The 21,505-nt window shown below is 46.1% G+C and overlaps 1 protein-coding gene across 12 annotated transcripts in view; it reads right to left on the bottom strand.

Moving 5' to 3' along the window:
* PEG3 (paternally expressed 3) overlaps positions 1-21,454 on the bottom strand; it is a 30,856-nt gene extending 9,402 nt beyond the window's left edge. The window contains exons 1-8 of one of the 12 annotated variants that reach the window (XM_039880598.1): positions 21,297-21,454; positions 17,200-17,286; positions 15,173-15,230; positions 7,898-7,979; positions 5,310-5,789; positions 4,656-4,739; positions 3,734-3,925; positions 3,546-3,652 (exon numbers count right to left, since the gene is read on the bottom strand). In XM_039880598.1, coding sequence (XP_039736532.1) covers positions 3,546-3,652; positions 3,734-3,925; positions 4,656-4,739; positions 5,310-5,703 — 777 coding nt within the window. In that variant the 5' untranslated portion in view covers positions 5,704-5,789; positions 7,898-7,979; positions 15,173-15,230; positions 17,200-17,286; positions 21,297-21,454. The remainder of the gene's footprint in view (positions 1-3,545; positions 3,653-3,733; positions 3,926-4,655; positions 4,740-5,309; positions 5,790-7,897; positions 7,980-15,172; positions 15,231-17,199; positions 17,287-21,296) is intronic. The other 11 variants (XM_039880604.1, XM_039880606.1, XM_039880595.1 and 8 more) reach the window with 11 other exon arrangements.
* Positions 21,455-21,505: the final 51 nt, after the last annotated feature.

The following is a 21,505-nucleotide window of genomic DNA, read 5'->3' as shown; positions in this document are numbered from 1 at the left end:
GATGGTGGATAAGATTCTGACACAGAGAGAGGGAAACTGGTGAGAAAGCTTCAACAGGCTAAATAACAACTATACGTGGCTTATGCGGGGAATAGAAAGAAAACATGTTTTAGTTGACACCTTGTCAGGAAGTGTGATGTAAGCCTCCTTCCCCAGACCACCCTCCACATCCTACACACACCACCACTATACAGTAGGGCGACACTGTGGGCTCTTGTAGTGTGCTGAAGGTCCAAATAAGCCAAGAGTAAATAACTTTGAAGCTGAGTACCTTCATTCTTATAGCTGCCTTTTTTTGTTTTAATGGGTACTTTCCCCAAAAGAATTTTTAAATTCCCTGCATTACTCAGGAGAGTTTTCTGTGCAGAATCTCACAGAACCTTTTCTCATTGCTGCACTGGGAGGGACATTACTGGTTTCGAAGAGTTGTGATCCTAGAGAGCACGGTGCCCAGGCCTGAGGATGGTGTTGTGGGAAGCCTGCAGGCCTGGGAGCCAAGTAAAACTCAAGGGGTAAAGGAGGACTGCGCCATTTATGAGCCATGCAACCCTAAGACTGTTCTGAGCTTTAGGTTCATCTGTAAAATGAGAAGGGCATTAGCCCGTCTTGCCAAATTATGGGTGAGAACTTTCTGCAATGTGGTATGTTCTTTAAATGTTAAGAAAAATTATGTAAATGTGTATTACTATTATAATTATGTAAAAAAATGTATACTACTATTACTCTGAAATATTATAGAGACGTTAAGGTTTTCACAGTTCCATTGCCAGGAAGTGATATGGACATTACGGCCACATGGAAATGTAACAAAGATAGTGTTTGCACAATGAGCGGCATCTCCTAGTAAGAGAAACAGGCACCGGCCCTGGGACTTAGGAGGAAAGCCTCACTCATGCAGCTGCCAACATCCATCCAGAAATTCACCAGCAAAAAGCACCATCCACACTAAACAGAGCTTCACAAATGAAACTCTAGGTCAGGGCTGAAAATTTCTAGGACAACGATGAGCTACAAAAGCTCAGGAGGCACTGCAAAATCGGTACAATTGCTGCCCATACGGCTAAATCACACCATTTCTGGTGCTCAGATGGCACGTTTCTGAAGACAGGAGTGCTGCCGTGCTCGGGTGAGGCCAGTGTTCCCGAGGTCTCAGCACTGGTTTACTGCAATGGAGGAAAGAGCAGCCGCATTCTCAAGAGGGAGGAAACCAGAGCTCCTAACTTGGTGGCTGGCAGAGAGCAGATGAGGTCAAAAACTTGGGGGCTGAGGGAGTCAGAAGGGTCACCATCTCTGGTGTTGAAAGACCCCAAGGGCAATGGCAAAAGCAGAGGAAAATTTCTCGTATATTGTCGTCTCCATTTGCCTAATCTGAGAAAAATAAATGTCCATTAAATTTTGAATCATATTGTTCCTATGAAAGAAAAACGATGCTTTGATTTAAAACTGTCCATCTATTGCTGGTGGGTGGCTCTAAAGCGGCTGTTCACGTTGTATTTTAATCCCCAATGGCGTCTGAATATGCACAGGCCACATTCAAGTTCCACATGAAAAGACGCTGTCCGGAAAACAGTGCTAGCACAATTTCATTTTCACGTGACCTAAACATGAAGCATTGAGAGATTTACACGAATGCTAAAAGATGAGAATTTTCTGTTTTGTGCATGGCTATTTCTACCATTCTGAGTCAGTGGGAGTCAGCGGTGCCCAGACTTTTGGACAACACAGATGTGGTGCCAACTCCTCAGTGGCAAGGAAGGGCATTTAAAAAGCAAAGAATACAAAATCTAACCACCAATCTCCTATCATCTTCATTTCACTAGAGTAGTTTAACACCCTAAAATGATACCTGCGCTTCTCACTTCCCCACACACCATTGAAAACCTGGTCATTGGCTCATAGAGCTATGTTCAGAAACCACTGAACCGCCTTCACAGGTGGCAAATGCATGCCAGAGAGGCTTCTTTTTCAAAATTAAGTTTAAGACAATGTTCCTACAATTAATATTTTTGTGTGGATTCCTAAAATTTTGGTCAACTTTGTGTTTCCAAATAAGAAATCAAAGTTAGTGACAAACTAGGTGTGCTGCCAAACCCTGGGATGGGATGAGGACATAACCTACATTTGGGTTAGAGAACCCGAGTTATTCTGACCCCACCCACCTCCATGTCCCCTCCCCCATCAGTTACCACTGCTGTAGAAGCTCCACCCATATCCTTTCTGCACAACTGTAGGGACCTGTCACCTCCAGAGGAATCCAAAGCCCTCCATCCTGTGACTCTGCCTTAGAGTACAGGAACTATTATTAATACATCTCACTGTACTGGGTCAGAGCTAAGCTCTTTGCTCTGCTATGGAGACCAATGACCAGCCCAACAACACTTCCAGGCCAGCTGGCCCCACGACCCTGGGTCATAGCCTATCCAGCATCTGTCAGTTCCCGCCTTGGGGCCTTTGCCTAAGCTCTCCCTAATGCCTGGAATCCCCTTGCCCCAAGGCTCTACCAGGCCAGTGGCTCCCCATCCTTCACAGGGCAAGTGTTCCTGCAAGACATTTAATTTCAAATCCAAATCAGGAGCCCTTACCAATTTCTTGCTAACCTTAAATTTTGCCTTAAGAGCACACTGATCAATAGTAGTATGTCATATTTACATGCAGACCTAACTGCACGGCTGGTGATGCCCTTTGTTCTAAGACAGAAAGCTTCCAGGACAGGGATCCTAACTGTCTTGGTCACTGCCTTACTCTCTAGGGCCTGACCTGGGCATGTGTTTCACTGTAAGAAATGCACGCTCAGCTCACTGGGATCTTCCTTCCTTTCCAAGCCCTGTCCAGGCTGTGGCCCTCTTCCACACCGCATTGTCACAAGCTACCTTCCTCCTTAAAGGTCAGCTCAAATCCCACATCCTTTTCCCTTCAGCAATTTCCCTAGCACACTGCTTCTTTACGAATGCCATCACTGCTAGCATTGAGGGCATGCCTACCATGTGCCAGACACTCTATTAAGCACTTCACACGTATATATGAATCTCACTGCTCCTCACTGAAATCCTGATGAGGCAATCACCACACCCATTTTACAGATGGTTCAGCTGAGTTAAGGAATTGGTTTGAGGCTGCAATGCTGGCAGGTGGCAGAGCTGAGCTCCAAAACCAGCTCCTGTCATGTCAGCTCCAGGGTCTTTGCTCTCTCTTGCTGTCTGCTCTGTGGACCTATGACTTTCTTGGCTCTCTGAGGGCCAAAAACATCTCCAGAATCGCTGTGCTTCCTTGGCCTACTGGGGCATGACCAACCTACCAAGTGATACAAATGCTGAGTAGCAAAGAGTTCCTCTGGCTACATGGATGAATCAGGAAACAGGTAGCAGTACTCCTACCCACTTGTCACCTCTGGGAACAGGCCTGGGCTCCTTGAAGGAATAACTGAGGCTCTCACCTGACACAGGTGGGATTTCAGGGGACCAATGAACATACCACATTCTTGGGAAAGAAAGGCATCTCTGGCATGACATGAAGATGGCCTTTCCAGAGAGAAAATGTGAACATACCTGGGATCGCGACTCATAATCCATCATACAGTCCCTACGTCTGTGCCCTCTCTCCATGGCAAAAGTTTTCTCCATCACAGGTAGGGAAAGATCCCGCTGAGGAAGTCCTGGGAGAGAAAGGCAGCATGAAGGTACCAAGCCCGGCCACCCCTGCCCATGAGCCAGAGAGGTCAGAGGGTGGGACTCACTGCTTCTGGGATTCCTGGTGTACGGCCAGCGGTCTCGAAATTCCAGGTCTCTGCTTCTGCCCCTCCGGTCCCAGGCCCGCTCCCAGGCCCGCTCCCGGTCCCAGTCTTGCTCCCAGGCCCGCTCCCGGTTCCGGTCCCAGTCCCGGTGTCGGTCACGATCCCACTCCTGGTCCCAGTCCCGGTCCCGGTCTCCTGAGAAAGCCAGACATTGGAGGCGTTAACAAGGAGTTGTGACACACACACTTGTCCTTCACATGCACTCTCTCTCTCGGAGGGCAAATCCCAGGCTGAGGTCTCTGGATGCCCCAATGCAATCTAGACCCTTCCCAGCACCCTGGACCTGGAACAGTTTCAGGGGCTTTGCCTGAGGGTAGGCAGGGGGGACTGCTTCAGCCCTACCTCCAACACTCCTGCTGGGTCCCCAGTTTCTACATGGTCAAGTCCACACTCAGGAAAACTGTAGACCTTCCATGTCTGGCTCAGCCTGGCCCATGTCAATGTGCAAGATGCCCTGCCTACAATCCCCACCCAAAGTGATGCTTTAAAAAGTTCTCTGAAGAACCTTTAACAAATAAAATGGCTTTAGAGGCCAAGGGGCAATGGACTTCACCTCTCCCAGAGAGCATGGGCACAGCCTGAGAAAGCTCGCTGTAAGCGTCCAAGAGTCTCAAATATTTCTCTCACCATTTAAAACAGTATTGTATTTTGCTCCATATACTGTATTTGCTTTGATATAAAGTCTCATTATGTCACTAAATTACATTCTCCTCAGATCTCTGAGCAACAAGGGCTGCCCCAGGGAAGGTGGCAATGGCCTCACTGAGCGTCCCTATGAGCACTTATGGCAGAGTTGGAGAAAACTGGGCTCAAGTCTGGGAATGCGCCCCAATGGGTGGCAGTGCAGCCTGCCTGGGTTACTCACTGCAGAAACAGGCAGAGCGTGGTGGTGGGGATGCCGCTCCCTCTCGGCTCATGCTGTCTTCACTGTGGCCGTCACCGCTGCTGTCTGAGAGGACAGCAGACACCGACTCAATGTTTTGGTACCTCATACTCACTCACAAGTTTCCCCGAATGCAGGAGTGGGAGTCCCTACCCCTGCCAGAGCATACCTCCAGGAGAGGCTGCAGTGATTGGAGCCTCACGTGCCCCTGCCTCCTACCTGGGGTGTGTGGGGACATGGCTGAGACTGCTACCTCACCTCCAACAACCGTAGCTACATACAGCTTTGGGGGCACCACATCCCTAGGTTTCACAAGAAGGAGCCGGGGCCATATAGAAGCTCTCCAGTTCCTCAGGGAACCCCTTTTACTTAAGTGTCACCTTTCACACCTCAGGGCACTGGTTCTTAATGGGGTGATTCTGTTCCTCAGGGGAAACTGGCAATGTCATACTTGGTTGTCATAGCCTGGGGGGGTGGTGCCAGCAGCATCTTGTGGGTATAGAGGTCAGGGTGCCACTAGACACCCCACAATAGGAAAGCCCTCCTGTGAAGATAACTATCTGGCCCAGGACACAAGCGGTGCCAAGGCTGAGAGGCCCAGGGGCTCGCGGCCTCCTGATGGCCTCTTGGTCTCACCTTCTGGCTCATACATCTCCTTGTAACTTTCCAGCAGAGTAACTAGCTTTTCACAGCTCTGCGGCTTTTTTGCTCGCACCCAAGGCTTGATCCTTTCAGGGAGAATGGTCAGGTACTGCTCAAGAACCAAGAGCTCGACGATCTCCTCCTTGGTGTGAGTCTCCGGCTGCAACCAATCGAGGCAGAGGTTTCGGAGTTTGATCAAGGTCTTCCGGGGCCCAACAAACTCCACGTAGAGGAAATTCCGAAACCTCTGATGAAAGAATTCAGAGTCAGCTGCACCTCCTCCTATGATGGCATCCGGCTCCTTAGTCAAGTCACTGTCTAGCTCATATAGATCTGGGGCCCACGACCTCTTGGGTTTGCTGGCGGACAAGTACTTTGGAGGCAGCATTTCTCTAAGTAAAATTTTCAGTGTTGGAACCGAACATGAATCAACAGGAAAGATGCAGCAGCCTGTGACAGTCAGTACTCAGGGACCTGCAGATCGTAAGGAGATACACACATGTCCCAGAAGTCGAGGACTAGGCAGCAGTGTGCTGCTGCCCGACAAGGGGCATCTACAGTGCTTTGTGCATCACGTGGGGGAGAGATGCACAAGCCCCCCCATACACAGACACACACAGGACACCGAGTGTGCCTCAGCACAGGCGCTAAGGCATGACTTTTGGGCACCCCAGGGCCTGTTTGAGGAGTCAGCTCTATTAATTGGTTTTGTGACCCTGGACAACTTACTCAATGTCCTAGAGTCTGTCCCCATAGCTGCAAATAAAGAACAACAGACCCCCCCTGATCCCTCTTTGAGATCTGTGAAGCTTAAATAAGCTAATACACCTAAAAGGCCCAACTACAGAAGCCCTGCACAGGGGAAATGCTCAGGGTGCTAGCTGGTACTAAAACTGGGTGTCAACTGTTTTCTTAGCAAAAACAGACAGAGGAAATTAGGGAATGGGGACCAACTCTGCCATTTCTGAGCGTTTCTTCCCTTAACACAATTGTAAAGGCAGCAGACGTGTGAAAGATGGAAAAGCACATGAAAATGTCACAATTGTTCAGCTCCAGGTGGTGACAGGATGGCTAGTGCTCTTATTTTCACGGACAATTTCTCTGCGCCAATGCTGCTGCACAAAGTGTGGCTACTTCAATCAAAATTCAGTAAAATTAAAAATCTAGCTCCCCAGCCCCACTAGCCACATTTCACCGGACAGCACAGGACATCTCCAGCATGGTGGCAAGTTCTGTTGGCTGTATAGTGTCTGTGTCTGCAGGTATGCACAGGATGATCCCTAATGAGGCAGTGAATGCCCTCCTAAAGAGCGTCTGTCTCCAAACCCAGCTTCAGGCTCCTGCCACTTAGGTCTTTCCTGAGACTCCTTTTATTGGGTGTTCCAAGCGCTGATCACATTTCTTTTTAAATCTTTGAGTTAACTGGCTTGTCTCCCCATAGCAATCTGTCAACTCTATGATGGGACTGGAGACAGACGTCTCCATCACTGTATCCCCTCGCGCCAGACACGAAGCCAGGTATCAACACTAACACTGCATGCTGGGAATAACCTGTGCAAACCCATTTAACAATTGGATTTAGACACAGGCCTGCAAAAGCACGGCACATGTCAGGGAGAAGGAACGCCCTAGGTTAACCTCTAGGTCTATGTCTAAGACCTACTCTTCCACCAGTCCCTTCGCAGACAGATATGTCGGTGAAGCTCTCTGACAATGGGGCCTTACCCTGCGGGGAAATTAAATGAAATTTTGGTGAATTTGTAGAAATCCTACACAGCTGACAAACCCATGTTATCCACATAACCAGTGCAAATGTGATGAAATAGCCATCGGGCTTCTTCATGCTATTGCACACGCCTTTGCCTTGCAAGTCTTGCCAAAGGTTTACCTTATCGCTAAAGAACAAGCTTTCTACTTTGACAAACGTCTGTATTGTTTATTTGCATAGCTGCCTTAATTTTTAATTCTCTGCTTCCTCCTTTAAAAAAAAAAAAAACTTTTTAGGCTGAGTATAACAGCTGATTTTCAATCTTTTTTTTCCTCATGAAACCATTAAGGCTATACATTTCCCTTTACTTAAACCATTTTAGCTGCAAATTCAGTTCTATTATGTAGCCTTTTTATTGTTGGTCAGCCACAACCAGTGTTAAAGTAGGCAACATAAGGAAAACAATCCAGGTCTGGGTGGCAGAATTAATTTACCTGATAGTTTTGTACTTCTGTGAGGGCTGCCACTCCCTCCCTGTCTTCCCTGTACTCCTTAGGGAGCAGAGGTAACTATAGGAGGGTGCTAGTTAATACTCTGCTGGATGAAAGAGTTCCACAGCAAGGGAAAGGGCAAGTGCCAGGGCTCTAGACCACTGGTGTGACATCTTGGATGAGAGTACAACTTTACCCAGGACCTAAGAGGGACTGCTCCTGACCAGAGCACAGTCCTCAAAACCCAGTGCCCATGTGGGAGAAAGGGGAGGGCAGAGAGCTCAAGCCTGCCCTGTGGCATCCAGACTCAAGAGAAAACTCCAGTCCCCTGGATGACACCAGCCCAACCTCTCAGAGATAACAGGACACTCTCGGGTACGCACATCACCTTTTGGAGAACAGGATCCTTTCTGGAACTTCAGAACAGGCCGCTATCCACAGGAACAGAGTCAAAATGCCAGGGACCTGCAGACATTTTAAAGAAAGAAATACGCAGACAAATAAACATAAAAGAAATGTAAAAAGAACATCAGAGAATTAATTCTCCAAATGGCTGTGAACTCAGATACCATTACAGATGAGGCCTTTTCTATCATTTTCAAGGAAAAGTCAATTCTCATGTCATATAAACCAACCAGAGAAGAGAAACAGAAAGCTTTCAAATTTTCTTTATGAAACCAGAATAATTCAAAAACCCAAGACAAAGATTAGCACTAACAAACCTCAGGCCAAACTCACTTATGAAAGCATACGTAAAAGCCATAAAGCTATCACTATTGATCATTATTCTATAGAGCTCTACCCTACTTCAACAAGGCAAGAAAAACAAATCTGAGGCACAGAAAAGATATAAAACTATCATTTTCTGATAAGATTGTCCACTCAGATACTGTGAATCAATGGAAACAGACCTTGTAGTAATTTAACAAGAAAATCACTTGTAGCAGACTCAAGTATGTATTAGCAAATTTTCTTAAATGTGAAGAATTCCATTTTCAAAATAAAAAAATGAAAAAGTAGCACCTACAGGACTAAAATGATAAATTATATTGCAACATAAAAGGCAGTAACTGAAGACACATAAGATAACTATGGGAGACATATGGATCCAGTATACTGAAGCTTTAAGTCCTCTCCCAAGTTAATCCACGTTATCTCATGGAATTTCAAAAATATTGATGTTGTAAAGCTGGACAATGGTTCTAAAGTTGACCTGGAAGAATTTCATTTGGCTCGGTATTTTGAAAATTCATATGAAAAGGCCAACAAGCCATACACAAAATTTAAGAAATGTTTTAATATAATCTCGGGGTAAGAAAAGTTCTTTTACAATAGCACTAAAGGCTGAAAGACGACATAAAAATAACAAAGAATGGTCTTCTCTATATCAAGGCCAAATAAGACAACAAAAGTCACTTACAACTTATGGCAAAAAGACAGATTCATTTAAGAATCGCAATACAAAGTTACCATATAGTTAAATATTTGAGTCTATAACAGTGGCATTAAAAAATAGTAAGGGACATAAAAGCATTTCAATAAATAGTAATAGGAAAACTAGCCAATCTTTAACTGGGGAAAAGGTCACACATACATAAGAATGCTAAAACTGAAATCAAAAAAACCAAATGAAATGAAAAGATTAATTTTTATTATCCAGGAGCAGGGAAGGGCTCTTCACACTTGACAATAAAAGCAGAAAATACTGAAGACAGCTTTGGTTTTACACATATACTTCTCTATTAAGTTAATTTTTCTAATAGGCATGTATTTGAAGCATAAAGAACAAACAGGTGAAAACTATATAAGAGCTGAAGGCTTAAAAAATTTGACAGGGAATCAATAGTTCTCCTAAGAAAACATAAATACGCAAACCTGACTCAGGAAGCAGAGGAAAACTGAGGAAGTAAAGTTTCCAAGACCAAAGCATTATATCATGTTATAAAAACCGTCTGGGTCACAGAACAAAGATGGAGGACCTCATAATTCATTAGTGATACGACTATTTGAATGTTCCCAAGTATCCTGCCAGCTCCTATGGAACTCACTCACTCCTTAGGTTTAGGACTGCCGTAGCCACACGTGATCTCTGTTAAATATGCTCAAGATTTTACAACCAGGCCAACGAACAGCCCTTGGTCAGCAAGAGCTTTAAAAAATGAAAGATTTTTAACAGGAAAACCTTAGAAAAATCGGACTGTAACTATTCCTTCCCACGATGGCACAGGAAATTCATCTGAGAGTAAAAAAGGGCCTCGGGAATAGACTCATCATAAAGGTAGATGATGTACATGTCTGTGTGAAAAAACTGGAATATTCATGTACAGCTTGTGGCAATGTCAATTTTATGCAGAGCAACCTGGCTACTTATCAAAATTAAAAATGTATATATTCTGTCCTATAGATTCTACTTCTATGACTTTATCCTGGAGATAAGCAAGGACATATGTGTAAGAATATATTCACTGAAGTAGCTGATAATGGACGACAGCTATTATTTGGAATATAAAAAGCTCTCATAAAGCAGTAAGATAAATGGCCCAACGTTAAAATTAAGAACATTAATATAAGGTTCATAAAATTAGTGATGAGCTAGTATTCACATCAGAAATAAATGCAAAATTACATCAGAAATCAAAAAAATGTGAAATATTACAATAAACACTCTTTTGCCCATCAAATGGGCAAATATTTCAAAAAATAAAAATCGGTGGTGAGAAGCTGGCTGGTTCAGATGTGAATCACATTTCTGGATGTCACTGTGGCATAAGTTTAAAAAAAAACCAAAATATTAAAAATCAGCAAGTCTATTTAAGTACAAAGATAATCAAGACAAAGTATTAGAAAACCAAAAGGCTAAAAATAAAAAGTCAGCCATCTACCATGATTAAGTCCTTATATATACATCTAATTTCCAGTTTATAAAAGGGAAAACCCTTTAGTACTAAAAAGCTATTGCACTAAACAATGGCAGTAACACGATTTTACACATGGAGCCATGGAAAGGGACGAGCATGTGTCAGAGAAGTATATATCCTGTTAACACATTGATATATGACTGACGTCCTGACACGGGACAGAACAACCAAGAGTCACACTCAGGAAAAGGAAACACTGGTGGTGGTCAACAGTGTCCCACAGGGTTACTGATACCTACGAGATGAGGCTGGGTGCCCCTTGCCCCTAGCTCACCCTGTCTTCCATTTGCAGTCTAAAGGGATACTGTGAGTGGGGCCAGACACTGAGTCAGTACTTGCCAGAGCCCTTGCTCACCTCACCTGGGGAAGACCAGATTCCCAGGCCAACACCTTCAGGACAGAGTCTCTGGCCAATCAAAAGCATAACTGCTCTACCCTCTCCACACACTTCCCCAGTCTGGCTTCAGCCTCCACCAGCAACAGCCACGCCCACCATGAAGGCAAACAGAGGACAGTGGTTTGGAGGTGGCTAAGAAAGCAGCAAAAAAGGAGTCATCTAAAGGTTCGTCTGATCAGATCACGGGGAGTGGAGGTTGAGGACAAGTCTGTCCAGGGCCAGTCCATCAGTAAGTTTCCACATATTATCAGGGATGTGCTTGAAGACGCACGACTGCAACAGACAAGGAACGTCTGCACTTCCATCTTTCTCATCCCTGTTATTTCCACCTTTATGGGACTGACATACAGAAGGTGTTCGAGAAACTCTTTTTTGCACCTAGATGCAAAACGTTTAATAAATCCAATCTAGATAAGTCTACATAATAGTCAACAACCATGAAAGGCTATTCCAGGAACACAAGGATGACATTCCGTTAGGGTAAGCTGTTACATACCATGGTTTAAGGGGGAAGGGGACACATGGCACTGCCACATATAAAAAACATCGACAAACTTCAACAGCCTTTTCTTATAAACTCTTAGCAAAGACGCTAAGAGACCATCTAAACACACACAAAAAAATTGATCTCAAATAAATGTGAGCAAACATAAAGGTGTTGTATCTCTAGGTGGGGACAAAGAAAGGAGTCCGACTTTCCACCATAACTACCATTCAATGCTGTTCTGGCAGTCCTAGCTAATGCAACTGAAGAAAAAAAAAATGAAAGGCATAAGTTTGTGGAAAAAGCATTATTCTGAACTGAAAAACCTTATCAATAAATACAGCAAGAAAAAAATCCTATTAATAGCAAAATAAATTCCCATAAATAAATTCAACAGTCTGCAACCCCACACGAAATTTTTTAAATGTATAGAAGAGTATAAAACAAGTCCTAAATAAATGAAAACATTTTTGGACAGGCACATGGAAATTGTCACGAATCTTTCCTTAAATATAAATGAAAATCTAATAAAAAGGTGGGAGCTTTGACAGACTGAGAATCCAGATCCTTTAAAAGAATAAATGTACAGAAATAGCAAGACAATTCTGAATAAGAAGGAAGGCAGGTGGGTGGCAGGGGTGAAGGGGTTGTCTGTAAAATGACAAACTTGAAAACAAAGAATTCTTTCCAACACAACCATGAGTGAGTGCAAGGACATACACGAATGGAGCATAACACAGTCCTGAAACTGACTTGTATGTAAGTATATACACACATGGGAATTTAATTGATAATACAGTTTTAAAATCAAGAACAGCATTAATTATTTAAATACGAACTAGGCACTTTCTTAGAACTAAATGGTGAGTACATATTCCAAGGAGGTTGGAGTAGGCCTTAGATAGAGATCAGGGAACCAATAAAGCCAGTGCTGGAGTCTGGCTTCTTCCTCAAGAAATCCTATATTTCAGCTATGGGTACTCTAGAAGGCTAAGGCCTCTAAAGCCAATGACAAACACACTTTATTCTCACTAAAATAAATCACTGCATTCAAAAATTTCACCAAACAAGAGAAATTAAAACATGAAATCTTTAATAGAATGTTATGTAACATTAAGTCATGTTTCCAAGAAATTTTGTAGCTTTATTTTCTGATCATAAACATACAAGGTAATACAAACTCAGACATTACAGAATATTTAAAGACTGCAGGCCACACCCATTGATCACGTGTTGTTATACTAAACCTTTGAAAATCTATATATACATACACTAACATTTTGTTTTTACCAACATGAGACCATGCCAGGAGTTCTGCACATGTATAAGCCCAGTAATTTATGATGAGTATCTTTCTATAAAAGCGCATACAGACTTACCTCATTCTTTCTAAAGGCCACACAATATTCCATTCTATGGGTACACCAGTTTATTTAAACGCGATGGAAATGACTAATGTAAAAAAAACAAATGTTTGCATTAAATGAAAATATTAGGGTATGAAACTGTATGGCACATGTGGCATTCTTAATTTAAGTATATCCATTTATAGATACACAGAAAACAATGTGAATGTTCACGCAATGGAATGTAAAGAAGTTTTTAGAAAACGAAGCTATAAATGGAGATGTATTTATATGGAAAGTCTTGTATTGTTATATAGCTGCAAAGTAGTACGTATAAGCTCACGTGTATACACACATCCATATAAATGGAGACTAAAAACATGATGACTACATCATACGAGGTCTCTGAACCTCCCCCAACCACTAACACCTTACATATTCGCTCTTATAGCCTGAGTTTGAAATGGTAATAAATTGGGGCCATGATCTCACTTATGTTTAAAAAAAAAATTATACACAGGTACTTAAACATATGGTAGTATGTACAAATTAAACTGGAAGAAAACTTCCATATAAACTTTTATAAACACTATTCATAAAATGGAGAAAATCAGAATGAATGATCAATAAATGAGCATTTCCATTTCTTTTTGAATTTCAATTTAGTGTTACTTTAAATTCACAATCAGAAAAAAATTTCAAATATTTGGAAGTATGTTCAATTGCTGTTTGTCTTCCCTTTTACTTTCTGCTTATTATTGCTCATCAGTACCCCTATCCCCTGCAGTGTCCCCAGGACACACTTGCAGCTCACTCTGTGACCACTTCATGCGCCCTCTTGGCTACCCCGTAATGGTCCCAGGAGTCTGCCATTGGCTACCTGTAAATCCCTCTGGGCCAGTGCACTGCTGATGGGGCTCCATATCCAGACCTTGACCTCATCGACAGCTGTCCCATTTGGTAGTTCAAACTGAATTCTGGCTGCGTGGCAAACCCATCACCTTCATTTCCTGACTTGGTGGGCTCTCACATACCCAAAGTTACTAAAGGTTCCACATCTCTCTCTACTTTCTTTGGAGCAGAAATCCTAGTGTGAGTCAAGTAGCCAAGGGCAGGATTTTTTAAAGTCTGAGGATATGGGTTGGGACACACAGGAAATAGGCACAACTCTGGTCCTAGGGGCCTAGATACGCCACCAATTCCAAGGGGAGAGAAGGAAAGAAGACAAATGATGGGAACCAGCAGTAAAGTGTCACCCTCCATATGGGCAGGTTTTCTAGCTGTTCTTCCACCTCCAAATATCTGTTCTTAAATACACTGGACATCTAAGCATGAAATGTAAGCACTGTACGCAGTGTCAGGAATGAGCTGGACTGTCTAAAACCACAGGACAGTGGTGCTGCCTGCTGGATAACGGTGCTGCCACTGTGGTTTACGTGGCAGTACTTCTATCATTTGAGTGTTTTATAGTACTTTACTATTATTTCATAAAAATGAGTAGAAAACAAAAGCATGGGTCTCACAATCAATGTAACTGAAACAAAGAAAGATGGAATTTTTCAGGCCTTCCTGCCACAATTAAGGGGTCTTTGGCCTCAGTCAGAGGATCAATGAATGGCTCCAGTGTTCAGCTGAACTGGGAAGGACTCAAACAACATGAATCAGAGGCTGGAAATGTGGCTGGGCTGTGTTTGGAAAGAAATTCCACGACCCCACTGTTTGCCCTCAGGCTGCCTACATCCAGTCAGTCGCAAGAGAAACTCCATGACACCTTCATCAACCTGTTTCTACTTACTCACTCTTGTCCCTCATCAAGTATGCCTGGACTCAGCCCCCTCACTTGTTCCACCTACCTTGTGAGGGGCTGGAATTGAGACCTTTAAAGTCAGGAACCAAGGCAGTTACTGTCTTCATTTCTCACGGACAGCATGCTGTGCAGCCTCCTCTCTCTCCTCATGCGTACCATCCTCCTGCCTCTCTGCAGACTGACATTCTCTACATCAGCATGCACGTGGAGGAAAATGCCAACCCGGCCCCAGTGCTCCCTTATCTCTCAGGTTAGATGCTTAACACCAAAAGACTCATCAGTCTGGGGCCTGTTCAGCCAAACTCCCCGAGGCTACCAGTAAAACTTGCAGCTCAATTGTCTAGGGCTGTGTTTCTCGAACTGGGGGTGCCAAAAAGTAATCTGCGGTACCTATGAAAACTGTACCTGCCTCTCCAGGTGTGACAACTGGGGAGGTCCACTATTCCAACAAGCACTCTGGGACCTGTACTTTGAGAACCACTGCTCTAGGCTTAGGTGTCCATCTGATCCAATCAACTATGAACAGGCACACAAGGACGAGAGAGGCTGGTGGGGAAGAATCTTATATAGGAATGTGAGCAAGGAGTCAGACCACTGCCCCTGCCACGCTGGCCATGACCTCCCACTCTGGTCTGCTGGGTGGCTCCTCTCGGATAATCTCCATATCACCCGGGGCTCACCTCTAGCATGTACACTTAGCACTTACCACAATGCAGCAAAACCTCCTTAGTGTTGTCCATTCTTGAGGGCTCTCTCCCTAAATTCTGAAAAATGGGAATTTAGTTTTATGATCAACCCCCATATAGTTCTACACAAATAAGGCTACTTTACAGAGACAAAAAATACCTTCTGAGTCCATATAACTTCTCTGACCAGATTTAGATGTCAAAACTTGGCTGATAAGATTTTTTTTTTTTTTTTACAGGAGGGAGGGGATGACAAAGCAGGCCATAAAGCACTGCTCATCTAACCATCCAGAAGAAAGAGTGACTCTGATCAGACCCAACTTGAATGGAGATTGTGGGGTGGGGGCTGTGGGCTAGGGCTTCTGCTATCATGGTACCCCCAGCAAGAACTTCACTGCAACCAGATGGTGGCACAAAGCTGCCTTCCATGCCAGTGCTATCCAAGTTTGTCCCTATCTTCATGATTCCATACTCACCAAACAACCTTCGTATATGGTTTTGTTTCCCATGTAGGTCTGCCTACAGGGAGAGAATTTGCTGATCATACACACTGTGAGTATTTGGGTCCTTGCTATAGTGATCTCCTACCATAAATCAATAAACCAAAATTGAAAGACCAGTAATGCCATATTTCAGTCATACTATTTTCCAAAACAAACTGATGTCAGTATGGCTCACGCTAAGTCTCCTGAGCTTTATTAATATGGATGAGTCCTTAAGCGAAACAAGGTTTCTCAGTTTCCACAGGCTTGAGCACCAGACACTGGATACTTGGAGCATTCACTGAGGCCACGAATAAACCAACCCACCCCCCAGGGCCCATTTGAGAAGGTATGTCAGCCCTTCCCCAGGTGGTAAAACCATCTGCATAGCCACCTATCTCTGTGGTGAGCATGTTTCCTTATGTTCCATTTAATTGGAGTTCTCATCTTGTAGACATCGAGTCCAGGGATTATGTCATACACCTCTGAAGACCTGAACTCTAGCATGACTCTGTGCTGTCCCGGATCAGGCACAGCAAGGCTTGCTGTTGGAATGAACACCTTTTGGCTATTCTGCTCACTTCCCTGGGTAATAACATGATTCACGAGTCTGATCTGAGTCAGCCAGCACCCATGAACAAAGAGTGCAATCCCTGCTGAATCCGTCTCCTCAATGTGGCTCCCAAATCCATCTGCTTCACTTATTCCCCTGCTGCAAATCTCATCTCTCACTTGGACCTGAGGTGGTCTCCCTGTACCCACTGTTTCTACCTTCCTCTTCTGAATCCTGCAATAAGATGATATTTTTAAAAACCCAAATCTGATTTTTCATGGTCAGAATTCCTCAATGGCTTTCCACTGCGCTTCAGACCAAGCCCAAATACTTCCAACTGATTACAAGGCCTTTCACAATACAGCTCCACTTTTTCCCACCATGCCACCCTAACTCTGTCCTTCACTCTGCTCTAGGCCTCCTGGACTTTTGGCTCCTTTCTTTGGATCCCTTAGGAAGGTCCCTGTCCCTTCTCCTTAAGATTACTCTTCCCTTGACAGATTATCATCCACTACTCTTTATGGCTCAACTTTAATGTCTTTGACTTTCTCAGGGAGGCTCTACATGGACTCTGCCAGATTAAGTTAACTGCCTGCAGTGAATGTTCTCTTTTAAAGGCAGGAGCCACACAATTATTTTTTCAATGTCTTACATTACCTAAGAGACTGTGAGCTCAAGGGGAACACTTCATTTCCTACTTGGGGCCATGTCTGATAGATGAATGATGAATCGCTCATGCTTCTTTAATCACCCAATAAGGAAAAAAGAGTAGGCCAGAAGAAGTAGCTTTATGTTGGGAAGAGTTAGGACACTGAGAAGGATGGCCTGAGGCCAGAAGAATTTCTGGAGAACACATGATCCACTAGAGAAGAGTCTGTGCATTCTCAGAGAGCACAAACAGTGCTTGTGTGGCTACATGGAACACGTGTTCAGGACAAGTGTCAGGATGAGGAAGGATATGCTGCTCACTCCAAGGATGGATGTGGCAGTGTGAAACGAAAATTCAGCTCACCTGGATTCAGCCACCTAGTGTTTGGACCTAGGCCCTCCTCCTCTTGCCAGTCGTTTCTGAGAAGGGTAGAAGTGCAAGAAGGCAGAGCTGGGGAAGGAAAACACAAGACATCAAATTTATTTCGCAATTACTGGACACCTCAGGCTGGAATGATCCCACGACAGCTATATCTTTATCTCCTATAGTAAGTGACATAGGTCAAAGGAGACCAGGAAGAACAGCTCCCCCCGCAACTTTCCCAGAATGGAAAGGCAATGAATGGGCTGTGCATCCTGAGGTACATGTTGTACCCTGGGCTGTAATCACCACCTTTTCCCAATGAGGTTATGTCCATGGATGTGCAAGTCAATCTCTGGGTGTCTTAGAACCTTTTCTAACAAGCAAAGCAAAATAGTAAAGACACGGACTGGATTAAATCAATTCAAGAACCCAATTTCCCACATATTAGCTATGTGGCACTGGCCATCCCTTTTAAGGAAAGGGACACATGTTACAGATTAAAAATTAGAGGAAAAAAATGGTTAAGAGAATACTATTATTTACTGCTAATTACATGCCACGTACCGAGCTTCGCATCTTACTTTTATTGTCTGTTAATCCTCACCACAGTGTTATTTTCTGGCTCTCACTTCACAGAATAGCAAAGGTTCAGAGAACTCAATCTCAGAGCTCATGGCAAACTAGTATAGATCAACCTCAAGTCATTTTGAAAAAACAGTACATCCGTTGATGTTTCTCATGGAGGCCTTGTGGAATAATGACATAGGCATCCCTTACGAAAGTGAATTGAAACTCGAGTTCTGCCATTTAATAGCCAGTGATGCAGAGCCAGAAATTTAACTCTGCTATAAATTTAAGTAATACAAAGGGACTAGCTTACGTTAGGATCTTAATGCTATTATCACTAAGAAATGATATCATTAATCTTATGTAATATTTTAGAGGATGTCAACACGTTCCCAATAGATTAACACTACATACTTTAAGTCCCACTGTGAGGCAGAGCATGCATTCAACCAGAGGCGGCTGGGGGAAGTACCTCTATGGTAATGGTTCTGGTTTAAGTTAAAGCTGTCACTGTCAATATACAATTAGGTTTCTCCCACCACCTATTTGGGAAAGAGGAATCCAGTGTCACTTTCCCTATTTCAAAAACAGAAAAAGAGATCTGATTGATTGATTTAAAGAGTCTTGGTGTAGCTAGGACTAGAAGCTCTTCCTCTTACCTCAATATGTCACCCCCCCATCGCCCTCTCCTGGCAGTCCACTGGAAGGTGCAGCAAAAGCGTCATAAGCAGCTCTGACCACACGTGGCTCCTCCCCCAACTCTCCTAAGAGGTGGTCCCACCCCATTTAGCTCTCCCACAGCCCGCCCCACCAGGGCTTGGGAAGCCCAACTCCAAACCACGCCCCTACAGCCTAGGGAGTGCCCTCCTTCAGGGCATCTCCCATGCCACATGGCCCTCATGACCATTTACTGAATTCTCCACCCCACCGGCTTCATGCCTTCCCCTTTGCACAAACCCTCACTGCCCTTGGAACCTCCAAACCCCAACTTATATGCACAACCCACCGCCTCCGTTTTCTCACTAAAGATCCTGCCCCTTCCAAATCCATTAAAATTCCTAAATTCTGAACTCGTTTTCCTACTAATTGACCCTCAGAACTGTGCAGCTGAACTTTGTCCCCACATTTCCCGACACTTGGCTTTGGCGCCTCTCAGGAAACAGACCGTCACGTCGCGCGGCCACCAGGAGATGGCGTCATTGAAGCAAACGCACCAGGCTTGCCAAATAGGCGCCTGCGTAGTAGCCAACACAGACGGCAGAAGCAGGCTCTGTGCCCAGTCCCTCAGGACACCGAAGCCCCTCAGCCCACCCCTGAAAGCCCCGCTGTCACTCAATGGCACCTGCTCAGTAAGTCTTGGTTGTGACCTCTAGGCTGCCCCCTGCAGCTCTGCCTGATTAAAGATGGCGCCTGCGCAGTAAGCCTCTGCTGCCACCTACCCACCAACAAATGCAAAGCTGAGCTGAACACGGGTCTTCAGCCCCAGTCACTCAGACCAAAGCAGCCCCTCCCCTGGGCCCTCCCTTGCAGTCAGCCCAAAGGTCATTCAAGAGGATGCTTGCCCATGCAGTGAGCCTCGGATGCCATCTGTTGGCCAATGCAGTGAAGTGAGCAGGGCTCCACAACTCCTCCCTAGGGCACGCCCCTCCAGCTCCACTGTCATTCATTACGGTGCCCTTGCTTGCAATAAGTTTCACCTGCCACCTGTCAGCCAATAATACAGTGCTAGAGTGGGCCGGGCATCTGCAGCACCTCGTCAGTCACTCGGGACAAAACAGTCCCTCCCCTGGGCCCGCCTCCTGCAGCTCCACTGTCATTTAAGATGGCGCCTGTGCAGTTAAGCCTCAGCTGCCATCTGCTGGCCAACAAACGCAGCACTAGATGGGCTGGGGTTTGCACCCTTCCTCAGCCAGTCAAGCAAAACACGTCAGCCTCTCCCTCAGGCCTGCACCCAATGCTCCACCATTCGGGGGCCATCCATCGGCCAACACAATGCTAGAGTGGGCAGGGGTATGCAAACCCTATCAGTCACTCAGGTCATGCGGCCCACCCCCTGCAGCCAGTCCTGCAGTTATTCAAGACAGCACTCGCACAGTCTCGCCTGCCACCTGCTGGTCAACGTAGCACTAAGGTGGGCGGGGCTCTGCAGCCCCTCCCCCAGGCCCGCTCTTGCAGATCCGCCATCATTCATGATGGCCCCTGCACAGTAAGCCTTGGCTGCCACCTATTGACCAGCTACATAGTTGCAGAGTAAGTACTCTGCAGGGCTGCCCATGGATGGCCCCACCCCTCGGCCCCGACACGGCACCTGAGCAATGCATCTTGGCTACTCCCCCGGCCCCTAGCCCTCCTCCCAGCCAAAAGATGGGGCCAGATACATCTTCAAGTGAAAACAGCCCAGGGACAATAGGGGAAGGGGTGAGCCTAGGCAAGGAGAAATAGCAGGTACACTGACAGCAGGTAGCCCTGTCCCTCAGGACAAATAATTCCACAACGGCATCAGCTACAGCAAACTCCAAGCACAGCGCCTGGTGTCACCAGATGCCACAGAACTGGCCAATAAATCAGGCCGCTAGCCATAATCCAATCTCAGAAGTCAGAGTTTAGACCCATGCCAGTCAGAGTGGCACCGACGTGGCAAGTCTCTGCGGGCAAACACATGCCCAGCAAAAAAGGTGTGAGGACGACAGGGTCCCAGAGCCTCAATCATTGCAATGAATACCAGGCCACCGCGGAGACTACAGACCTTGGTCCTGCCCCCTGCTGTCAGCCAACCAAGACCACGCCTGCGCGGCAAACCTCAGCCAACCCCATCAAAGATGGCGCTAGAATAGGCGGGGCTCACCAGGCTCATCATAGGCCAGGGATAGGCCTCTGCCCCACCTCAATCCACAGTCAGCCAATCAGGACAGTGCCTGCGTAGCAACCCTTGCCGCCCACATCAAACATGGCGCGAGGTTAGACGTCCCCCTCCCCGCCGCCCATCACGGACAGAGAAAACACTCAGGCACGACAGCCCTTGGCCCCGCCCCCAACAGCCCGTAGCCCCTCCCACCGCCACTGCGGCAAAACAAGCCCCACCCACAAAAGCGGCAGGAATGCATGGTGCCCCAAGGATCAGGGACCCTGTGGGATAGGGGTAGTGCTCTGCAGCACCCCCGACTCAGCAGACGAGAGCAGGGTACCCCAAGACCGAGACCGCACTTCCCACACTCGCTAGGAGTGGGCCGCTTCTTCAACACCCAGGTGAGCTCAAAGTGACAGGAGTCCGCGGCCGCTGCCGCCGTCCCATATCCGTCCCCCACCTCCACCCTAGCAAGATGGCGCGGCAGCCCCCGACTCCGCGACCGCTTCCGGCCGCACAAAATGGCGCTACTGCGGCAAGCGCGGCAGCCAGCCTGGGGAAGACCCCTGGCCAGGTGATGTTGGTCGCCCGCCTGCCTGGGCTGCCGGGGCGATTCCACACCTGCGGCATGTGACCGACACGCCCCACCACACACAGAGGTGCACGGGTGGACAACCCGACTCACCTCACCGTACCACGCTGCGCCCGACAGCTCAGCCACGGCGCAGCCCGTGCACGACTTAGCGTGCCTACACAGCGCCCCGCGCCTGGCGGCACCACCAGCCCAGGGTGGACATGTCTGCTGTTCTTCTCTGTCCTCGTCCTCTGCAGCTCCCAGGCTTCTGCAGCGAGCCCCTGCCCGCGACTCCTTGTGAGGCTCTCTGCAGAGGCGTG

Source organism: Pteropus medius, unplaced genomic scaffold (assembly GCF_902729225.1).
Source record: "Pteropus medius unplaced genomic scaffold, Ma_sr-lr_union100, whole genome shotgun sequence".
Lineage (NCBI taxonomy): Eukaryota > Metazoa > Chordata > Mammalia > Chiroptera > Pteropodidae > Pteropus > Pteropus medius.
This window is presented reverse-complemented; position numbering and strand designations above follow the sequence as displayed.